The sequence below is a fragment of the Crotalus tigris genome, unplaced genomic scaffold, assembly GCF_016545835.1.
Source record: "Crotalus tigris isolate CLP2741 ecotype Arizona unplaced genomic scaffold, ASM1654583v1 scf7180000019189.1338056, whole genome shotgun sequence".
Taxonomy (NCBI): domain Eukaryota; kingdom Metazoa; phylum Chordata; class Lepidosauria; order Squamata; family Viperidae; genus Crotalus; species Crotalus tigris.
This window is the reverse complement of record NW_024097425.1, coordinates 1,036,500-1,047,646: the sequence shown is the minus strand read 5'-3', so window position 1 is coordinate 1,047,646 and position 11,147 is coordinate 1,036,500. Positions and strand designations below refer to the sequence as shown.

At 43.1% G+C, this 11,147-nt stretch overlaps 1 protein-coding gene across 1 annotated transcript; it reads left to right on the top strand.

Annotated features, from left to right (window-relative positions):
* Positions 1–9,033, top strand: RACK1 (receptor for activated C kinase 1). The gene is made up of 8 exons (XM_039361046.1): positions 1–229; positions 2,588–2,759; positions 3,571–3,718; positions 4,677–4,772; positions 5,778–5,888; positions 6,794–6,934; positions 7,568–7,678; positions 8,879–9,033. Exons 1-8 carry the CDS (start codon positions 121–123, stop codon positions 8,942–8,944), a joined length of 954 nt encoding a protein of 317 aa, XP_039216980.1. The 5' UTR covers positions 1–120; the 3' UTR covers positions 8,945–9,033.
* The last annotated feature ends 2,114 nt before the right edge of the window (positions 9,034–11,147 follow it).

Below are 11,147 nucleotides of genomic sequence, written 5' to 3'. Positions count from 1 at the left end.
CTGCTTCTTCCTTTCTCTCTTTAGGCCTGTGCGAGTTGGCAGGTCCGGGCGAAGGGCCTCCGCTGAATCCGACGCCATCCTCCGTCCGCCGCGGGAGCTCGAGCTCTCTCAGCCGCCGCCATGACGGAGCAGATGACCCTGCGTGGTACCCTAAAGGGCCACAACGGCTGGGTGACCCAGATCGCCACCACCCCACAATTTCCAGACATGATCCTCTCCGCCTCACGCGGTAAGGAGGAGCAAGACGGACCAGTCCACTAGGGAGGCAGAGGGGTGACCTAAAGAATAGACTGGGAGAATCCATGACGGGGAAGAAAACGTGAAAGATAACCAATTTCGCATGGGCGATCAGCGAGGGTAGCATGGATTGCTCGACCTGGTGAATCAGTTTTCTTTTTGGAGAAAACTGCCCGGGGTCGGATAAAGGCAATTTTGGGGAGAAATCATGGTGCCTTAAGAATGGAGTATAGGAAGAGGATTACAACAAGCCGAATAATAAGGGGATGTTGAATTTAGAATGCGGGACTCTTGCAAGTCTTAGAGAGGGAAGAAACATCCGTCCCAATGATTACATCTGACATTGTCTACTGATCTTTTCAATGAGGTCTGAAGACACGTCCTGCAATTATGATGGGACAGGAGAGGATCAAGAAAGAAAATGGAAGCTTTCGTTAGGGTTTTGTTTGCTCAAAATTCAAAGCAGAATGCTTAAACCAGAGGTAGGCAAGCTTGGCTCTTTTATGACTCGTGGACTTCAACTCCCAGAATTCCTGAGCCAGCATGGCTTAAACTGTTGCAGTGGCCCACAATTCTGGGGAGATGTGGCTGTTAAAAATCTTAGGCCTGTGCATTAGTGCAGGGAGGAAAGATTTTAGGCTTACAAGGCATTTTTTTTAGTTGGAATTCCAAGATGTCTCAGCTAAATCCGGATGTGAAATGGTGAGCCAGGTAAACGCTACACTCAAGAAAATACCTGAGCATGTGTTAGTCCTGGTAATTTGTGATCAAGTGCAGAACTGTGGCAACAAGGACTTACATGGACAAATCGGTTCCAGCCCCCCCCCCCCCAAATCTTATATAGTAACTTTGTTCGTGGTTTGCTATAGGCAGCTTTATTTTCCAGTTATAGCATTTATCAAACAACTGGGACCACAAAATGATTACTGATCATTTACTGAGATCACCCTGTCTACCTATTGCCCCTTCCTGGATTACAGGAAAGGTCCAATGAATATTTCTTATTAGGCAACTCTGTTTTAGGGTAACTTATTTCTCATTTCAGGACAACTGAAGTTACATCTTTGAAGCATTTATGTTATTACAATGTTTATGCCTCTCCTTCTCCAAAAGGATTCTAGTTTCTTTGACAGATTATAGCAGTGTTTCTCAACCTTAGTGGCTTAAATATGTGCGGACTTCAACTCCCAAAATTCTCCAGGCTGGAGAATGATGGGAATTTGCACACATTGTTGAAGTTGACATGGTTGAGAAACATGAATCGTGCCCATGAATCAGAGATGATAATTATTCATGACCAGCTTAAGCATCAAGGCTGGCTCAGTGACTTTGGGCCAGTCACTCAGCCCAATATACCCCACAGGTGGTTTGTTGTGGAAAAAGTAAGTTGCATGAGTATTAAATGGGGTTGCCACCTTAAGTTATGTATTTAAAAAAGCAGGATAAAAATATAGTAACAAGACTTTAGAAAACTGCAAAGATGGAAGTCCAAAAAATTGCTATTGAGGGTGTTTTTCTATGCTTTTTAATACACAAGTAGACGATGAAAAAGGGGACACTTTTACACTGGAATGTAAGGAATGAGAGAGTTCCTTCTGTCCAGGATGTTGAGTTTGCTGATTGAATAGTAGGGATATGCAAAGACTTTTGAATATGAAAGTCCTTAATTAATTGATGTTGGAAATGAGGTCAAAACATCTCTAGAAACATTCCTAAAGCAACCCATTTTTAGTTGAAGAAGCTTACTTTTAGAAGGAAAATTTTGGCAGATGTCTTGTTCTTGGGCTGATACATTTTTAATAGATCGCTGTTTCTCAACCTTGGCTTTTTTAAAGGTGTATGGATTTCAACTCCCAGAATTCCGCAGCCAACCATGCTCCAAACCAGTTCCACATCAAGGTTGAGAAAAACTGGTCTAAATTATGTTGGAGATGGCTTTCATGTATGTAGAATATACTTCGACATCAAAGGTTTAACTTTCAGTGGGTTGAAAATTGGCACTTCTCTGAAGCAGGGGCTGGTGGATCCTGGCACTCATCACTGTCATTTCAGCTAAAAGACAGCGTTGCTTTTAACTAACCTTCTACCAGCAATGTGGGAGGGGGGGGAACCTTTGCTGATCAAGGGAGAATTTTTAATCAACTAAAACTGCTGCACTTGCAGCTTGAACTGTGGCGTTCACGTGGGCTTTGTCACCAACCACCCTGAGAATTAAGCTTGGGTACAGGATGAAATTCAGGACCGTAGATGCAGAAGGTTGTTGGGTGAGAATCCGTTGTTTTGCTTTTGTGGGCCTTTTCCTGGTTTGAGATTGAATATAAGGAATAACCTTTTGCCTCCTCTTATACAGATAAGACCATCATCATGTGGAAGTTAACAAGAGACGAGACTAACTATGGGATTCCCCAGCGAGCCCTACGAGGCCACTCTCACTTTGTCAGTGATGTGGTCATCTCTTCAGATGGGCAGTTTGCCCTCTCCGGCTCTTGGGATGGCACACTGCGTCTCTGGGATCTCACTACGTGAGTGCAAGTTGTAAATAGAAATTGCTCCTATGTTTCAGGAGGGGATAGTTTATTTCCTGTGAACTTTCTGTTTTCTGATCTCTTACTACACTCCCAGTGATTAAATCTGATAATACACAGCTAAAGATCCCATTCAGCTTCGCGGATGTATCTTGCCATTGCAGTAATGGGAAAAAATATTTTTTGTTTATTTTGAAGACTATATACATTGCATAATTCAAGTCCTAACCCTGAAAAGCAATACTGTGTCAATATATTGATAATAAATTAATTAAAATTAATCATCCCTAGGGATGATCTTGGCCTTTACTTAGAACAGTGGTTCTCAACCTGTAAGTCGGGACCCCATTTGGGGTTGAACGACCATTTTACGGGGGTCGCCAAACAACGTAGTCCGCCATTTTTCCCCCTTTTCCTTAGTTGTGCTACTCCCTTTTATTCTATTGGCTTTTGAAAGCCAATAGAATAGACTCTCTTGAATAGTCTAATTCTATTGGCTTTCAAAAGCCAATAGGAATTGTCCAGGCTGTCTCTGCCCTGCTGAGCCCGCCAAAAGTCCCATTCTGCAAACGGTGCTGCACCAGTTGAGTAGTCCTCGACTGACAACTGGTTGAGTAGTCCTCGACTTACGACTGGTTGGGGGTCGCAGCATTAAAAAGGTTGAGAACCACTGACTTAGAATTAGGACAGTACTAGGATTTGCTATAACAGTGAAATGGTGAAGAACCCAAAGAAATGTTGTGTTTCAAAGGCTCCTCTACCACATTCCAGCACAGGGAAATAAAGTCTCAAATCGGCTTCCTTTCAGAGGCACAACCACTCGTCGTTTTGTGGGCCATACCAAGGACGTACTGAGTGTGGCCTTCTCTTCCGACAACCGTCAGATCGTCTCCGGTTCCAGGGACAAAACCATCAAACTCTGGAACACCTTGGGTGTCTGCAAGTACACCGTGCAAGTAAGCCTCTTCTTTCAGATCTTGGATTGGATGCTGTTAACGTTCACTTAACACAGCGGTTCTCAACCTATGGGTCGTGACCCCATTTGGGGTCGAACGACCATTTTACGGGGGTCGCCAAACAACGCGATCCGCCATTTTCCCCCCTCAGGGGTCGCCGTCACACAAACGTTGAGAAACGCTGACTTAACACGACAGTCTTTATATTAGGTGACACTGAAGGCTGGTCTTAGACAAGTTTATTATTAGCTCACAACCATGTCTGACTTGTAAAGCAGGGGTCCCCAGCTCCCAGTCTGTGGATGGCACTGGGCCGCGGCGTGCCAGAAACCGGGCTGTGCAGACAAGCAAAAGCCTCAGCAGGCAGGACAAAAAACCACACTCTCTGGTCTGCAGAAAAACCTCTCTCCACGGAACCAGTCCCTGGTGCCCAAAGGTTTGGGAGCTGTTACTGTAAAGCACCAAGAAATTTAGCTGTTAATAGAAACAGATCTATTGAATGCAGGATCAACCGAGTGAAGTCATAACATTTTCTCAAAGGCAGCTCTGGTTCTGTGGGATATATACTAGGAAGGAGATGATTCCTTGCCAGTTAAGTGGGTTGTTTTTGGAGGGGAAGTGTGATTCTTTCAGTTAGCTTTCAGTTAATATTTGTGTAGTACCATATTTGACACTTTACTAGGATTTCATAGGTAAAGATGCGTTACTGCTCAAGGAATGTATTTGTTACAAATTATTATCGCACAGAGAAGAGAAGGTAGAAATTGCAGGGGCAAAAGTAATGGGAAGAGAATGTGGAAATACAGTTACTTGATAAGACATATAGTTTAAAATAATGAAACAGGTTGAGGTTTTTTAAAAAAAAAAACGATAGCTTTGTTGCGTTGCGAGTAAACTAGCATCAAAGGATTGGCTAAGGAAATGCTTTTCTTTCCTGATCTTTTTCTCTCTCCCATAGGATGAAAGCCACTCTGAGTGGGTGTCTTGTGTACGTTTCTCCCCCAACAGCAGCAACCCCATCATTGTTTCCTGTGGCTGGGACAAGTTGGTCAAGGTGAGGGGAACCTTTGCCTGGGATCTATATCTAGGTGGGTGGGTGGGTAGGGAGGGAGGGAGGGAGAGAGAGATGGATGGATGGATACATAGATACATAGATAGATATAAAGTTTTTTCTTTTCTGGGTATGGCTAGCTGATGAGAGCAAAATGAGGTCGAAATGGCCACCCTAGTCTCCCCTTTAACTCTTTATCAACAAAAAAGAAAGAAATTTGCCACCCCCCAACTAGGGGCATTAAGCAGGCTCAAGTCGCTACTGCAATACATTACAAATTCAAATTTCTTTTTTGCTGACAAAGAGTTAAAGAATTAAGTGGGAGACTAGAGTAGCTATTTGGAGCTCCTTATGCTCTCATCAGCCAGCCACACCTTTTATGGGATTCTGTAGGCTGCCTAGGTTCGAATCCCACAAAGGGTGTGGCTAGCTGATGAGAGCATAAGGAGCTCGAAATAGCTATTCTAGTCTCCCACTTAATTCTTTAACTCTTTGTCAGCAAAAAAGATACACACACACATATCAGAGAAGGGAGGCTGGAAACAAACGGGTGGGAGAACCCAATGATCTTATAAACTATCATCTGTTGAAGAGGCACTGTTAAAAAAAGCAAAAATTTAAAAATAATAGCTTGTTCCATTATCCTCCAGCAGTAAATGTTTACAGACTCCTTTTTTGTTACCTGAAATAGATTTGAATCTATTTCTGGGGTGGGATTTACTTCACTTGAAAGTCATCTTGAAAGATGCTGCATTTTTTTTTCATGAAGACACAAACTAGTGCATCTCTAAAATAGTTTACCTACTGGCAAATATTAATATTTAAATGCTTATGCCACCCATTGCACTGTTGCAGCAATTCTGGATGGCTTACAAAATATTAAAAAGACAATGCAGAACAAATAAAGGTTAAATACCTACTGCATGTCTGCCATCCAGCATTCACACTTCATGCCTTGAAATGTTAATGAACTTTCCTTATGTGGGTTTGTTTTCTTCCAACTTATAGGTCTGGAACTTGGCCAATTGCAAGCTGAAGACTAACCACATTGGGCACACCGGCTACCTGAACACCGTGACTGTCTCTCCTGATGGGTCATTGTGTGCATCCGGTGGCAAGGTAAGTCATTGTGATTTAAAAGACCACCTTGTTTTCTTTTTCTGTTTTCCAATGATTAAAAATGGGAATTCTAATGAAAATGGGTTAGACAGATACCTTCTGCAGAGAAGAAGAATCTAACTAGAACTAACAGCCTGTCCCTGATTGACTCAGGAAATGTAAGGAGAAAGTACTCCCAGTATTTTTAATTGCACCCTCAGAATAGAAGTCTGCAATGATTGACTCGGAAGCTGAATCCTGAAAGAGAGAGATTTAGGTCTTCAATTGGGCCAATTCATTTCTTTCCCTTCTCTTGGCAAAGAAAGAGGAATCCTCATTGATGTAGCTCAGTCTGTCACCATATTTTAATTTTGTTGAATGATTATTTTTAGGGTGATAGTGTTCTTTGAATGAGCAGCGAGAACCACTTCCTAGCCAAGAATAACGAGGGATCCAAAACCAGTTGCTTAGGTTCTTTGGTGATGATTTTCCTAGAAAGACTGGAAAGGGATTTTTGGGATATATGGTATCTTGTCTTAAGAGGGCGGGGGGAAATTAGTGGCTTGCAAACTCTTTGACAGTTTTTATCCTAGCTGTTTTCCTGGTGGTTGAGGGTTACAGGAAAAGAAATCTGTCTCAGCTATGATGAAACACACGAGCGCCATCTGACTAGCCCATGCAGATAACCCACACTCTGTTTCTGAGCTGCCCCAAATTCCCTCTTAGCGCCAGAGGGAATTTCTCAAGGTCTGTTGTATTATGAAGAGATTATGTGATGTATAGCTTTTATTTCTGAGCTTGCATTTTGATTCTTTAAATGGAGAATACGATTGTTAACATCTTAAGAGAAGTGTTTGAAAGTTTGCAATTTTATAACGAAGGAAAAAAGAACGATCTATTTAAAATGATTTGTTTCTCCATTCTAGGATGGGCAGGCAATGCTGTGGGACTTGAACGAAGGCAAGCACCTTTACACACTGGATGGTGGGGACATCATCAATGCTTTATGCTTTAGCCCAAACCGCTATTGGCTGTGTGCTGCCACTGGTCCCAGCATCAAGATATGGGTATGTTGAAACAGGCAGTGCACAATGTGCTGTGCAAAGAACAGTTACGACAACCCCTGGCTGAGGGTTCAAAGTAATAAATATGACACAGTGTTAAAAAAACCAAAAACCCCTCCCTTTGCAGCTTTAACTTTACATTAATAGAAGAATTTTCCTTCTGGAACACTCAGTGTCATATTCAGACACATATTCATCTATGCCTTTCTCGGATGTCTGTTGACTTTTATTATTTGTCACACCAGTTCCAAGAAGGGTGTAAATTTTGTCTCAGGCTTACAGATTGGATATTTAGTGACGACAACTAGAGAAGAATGGGAAGAAAGGATTATCAGAGGACACAGGCAAATCAGAATAGAGATTTAATTCTTGTTGATGCTGGGGAGAGCCATCTCTTGAGTTAGCATTGTGTGCTTCTGACCTATCTGTGGAGCTGTGCTATTTTTTTTTAGTAGCTTTAAGAGTAAGGAGTTATATTTTTGCTGTGATGAAACACAGAATGCCATCTGACATTACTTCCCATGTGGAAAACCAGAGGCTGTTTCTGAGCCTATTACTCTCAGTATAGTTTGGAAATGGAGAAAAGCCCAGGGTTACCTCTCTTTGATATCTGTTTCCAATCTTATTTTCTCACAGGATCTGGAAGGTAAAATCATTGTGGATGAGCTCAAACAGGAAGTGATCACCACCAGCAGCAAGGCAGAACCCCCTCAGTGCACCTCATTGGCCTGGTCTGCTGATGGGCAGGTGAGATATGAGAATCCCAGCAGCCTCTTGAGAATCTTAATTGCCTTCTCTACTAGGAGAGGCTTGACCAACAGCTGGACCTTTGAATTGGGATCTTGCAAGCGTGGTTCACTTTGAAAGGGAATAATTTTAAGGGACCACGTGTTATTGGGGATAAAATCCCATACACTTGGTCTCTGCATTCCTAAATCTTTGGTCTGCTTTCTGTGATTAATTTTTGTAACCTACATTAAATAAATAAAACCCACTGAGCAATTGAGCAAGGATTGAAATCATGGGTATACAAAAGATGCAAATACATTACCCAGGAAGACAAGAGAGTAGCCATTAGTTATAATGTCTCGTCTTAGTGTGGGGAGTTGCAAATGGCAGGAATAATTGGGAGCACTGTTGGTGTAGATCATGGGTTGGCAATCCGCAGCTCCAGAGCAGCATGCAGCTCTTTCAGCCTTCTGTGGCTCCCAGCCGCCTCTGCCATTTGCAGAGAGAGACAGATTTCTCTCCCTCCCCCCCCCCTCTAAAAAAGAGTGGTCTCACGCTGTTCTCAGACAAGCTGACAAGCTTATTGAGCGGGGCTCCTTCCCTTTGCTGTGTCTCAGGCGGAAGCAGCATCTCTCTCACTCTTTCACTCACACACACACACTGAGTGGGGGAAGAGGACTGGCAGACCAAGGGTAGGAGAGAGCCAGCCCAATAAGAATGTGTGTCAGCTTGTGGTTCCGTGTTTTCTTTTCTCTGGGAAACGGGTCCAAGTGGCTCTTTGAGTGTTTAAGGTTGCCGATCCCTGGTGTAGACAGTGGGCAGTTTTAGTATTTCCCTTAGCTTTTGGATATGTTCAGTTTCAAGGGCTGAATGGGGAAGATAGAATTTCAAGAAGCAACCATGATATTGTAGGCTATCAACCCACAGAAGGAAGGAATTTAGCACACAGGATGCAGATTACAGGTTGTTTGTTTTTATTCTCATTTTCAACTCCCACTTAAGAAAGAGGAAGAATTGCACTTTATTTCCACCTAGTCCTCCCTTCAGATTGATGCCCAAGCAGTTGACATGCAACATCTGCATTTGGAATGCATGAAAAGGGATTTAATGTTACTGTGTACCATAGGGGAGCTAAATCAGCCCTTCCTTTCATCCTTTAGCCTTCTGCCCCCTTATCCTTTTGTTAACATTGTTTTTTTTCTCTCTCTTTCCTTTCAGACTCTATTTGCTGGCTACACTGATAACCTGGTTCGTGTCTGGCAGGTCACTATTGGGACCAGATGAGAGAGCGCAGTTGTTGACCCACGAGGCACAAACTATTAATTATGTACAAATAATTCAATTAAAAAGAAACAAGGATTTGTGAGCTGGAAGTGACATGTGCTTTTTACAGGGAACTTAACATCCAACATATATTTTCTTTTTCCCTGCAGAGGTAGTTTTTTGGCTGACTCTTATTGTACTTTGGAAGATCTGAAGGACTGGTAGGGACAGATCATCGCGGAGGAAAATTTATGTCTTCCCCCAAAGTTGATACTGACTTGATGGCACATAATCATTGTATTAATGTTTGATTGAATAAGGCTTTGTATTTACTATTAAGGTTGTCCTAAAGGGTGTGAATGGAAAAAACTACCTCTGTAAAACAAAGATTTGCCCACCTTGTATATGCATTGTAGTTTCTCACATACATAACAAAAAGGGTGAGACTTATTTCAAGATAATCATTTTGCCATTTTATGAAAGCGTTGGATTCTACAGACCCCTCTATTCGCTATTGTTATCCATTCAGTTGGAGACAGCCCTCAAGTCTTAAGAGTGTCCAAGCTAATATGAAAAGTTCAGCAAAACAAGTGAATACGACAGTGGTGGCGAACCTATGGCACCCGTGCCAGAGGAGGTACTCAGAGCCCTCTCTGTGGGCATGTGCACCGTCGCCCCAGCCCTGCCTCCCCCCACAGGCCCCTCACCAGCAGCCCCCTCAGAGAAGAGTTGCCCCCGAACGCAGTCTGTGCAGAGCAGAACAGCCAAGGGCATGGCAGCCAGACAGTGGAGACAAGACTTTGCCCCCACACTGTTACAGATGATGCTGCTGGGCATGGGCGGAGGGTGTGGCCACCATGGAGCTGCTGGGCTGCCTGGGCGATTTGCAGTGGGCTGTGGAGGCACTGGGTGGCCATGTGGGTGGGCGGGCACAGGGCAGGGAGGTGGTGGTTTTGGGGCACTCAGTCTCTAAAAGGTTCACCATCACTGGTATTGGAGTAGCAGAAGTTTAAAAAAGGCAAGGACCCTGTTTACATATAATTAGGATTTTTTTTGTTAACCACCCTTTAATCTCTTTATTGGAGCGGAGTTATGGCGACTGAATAGAAATGAGCCTTTGCTGGCTGGATGCCCTTCCTAATGCTTACGTGGAGTTCACAGCAGATCTTTTCTCTTTGCGCCCTGAGAGAAAAACATCTGCCACTGCATAGGATTGAACACTCAACCTTCCAAGTAAGAGGTGAGCGTCTTCGCCTCTAGGCCACCATGCCACTCTACACATTATTACAAAATAATATCTATTACAGAGGATACATGGACAAGTAGCTTTGACTTTTCTAGACATGTCATGGTCCAACATTTTCAGTGCTTTTAAGAGCAATTGCAGTCTAAGAAGATCCATCCTAAGGGCTTAGGTGCGCTTTTCCTCCAGGGTGTTTTCTTTCATGGAGCAGAGGGCCTCCTACAATAACTGCTACTCCTCCTTACCCTGCTAAAGAAAATATCTATTCCTCCTGAAAGAGGAGGAGGTTGCTTTGATAGCAGTTATTGTGCAGAGTTCCTCTGTTTCTCTCACTTCTACCCCACAGTAGCTGGGACCAATTAAATGAAACTGGTGATGTCACCTAGAAAACCAATATCAGAGAACACCAAGAATTTCACAGTTCAAATCCGAACTACAAATTGTTCTATTAGTAGATGAAACCTAGTTAACCTTGGGTAATCCCAAAAAGCTAATTCGGGTTGGTACTGGTTAAGTACCAGGATGGTACAAGGTGGTAAGCTAGAATAGAAAGTTGAAAAAAAGCCTTGCAGGAGACAGCAGTAGCAAATCTTACACATTAAGGAAATTCTTGTGACAGCCTATAAAGGAATCGGGCTTGACTTGAAGGAGTCTCATGGCTGGAGAAGATGCATAATTTGGAATGGGATTCCTTTTAATAGTAATAATTTTATTGTCACTTTGAATGTACACCAATCGGCATACCATTTCGCTGCATACAACTCTCAAAAGGGTCACCACCTCCGATATACACTCCTTGTCCGTACCTTAAAATTAAATTTCGCTGCATACAACTCTCAAAAGGGTCACCACCTCCGATATACACTCCTTGTCCGTGGCCAGCTCAAGTTACATATCTTCCATTTTGGTCTGTGGGGAGCGAACGATGGCAAACAGGACAGATGGAAACAAACGGAGCTCCGTCTGGATTAGCCCTCAAAT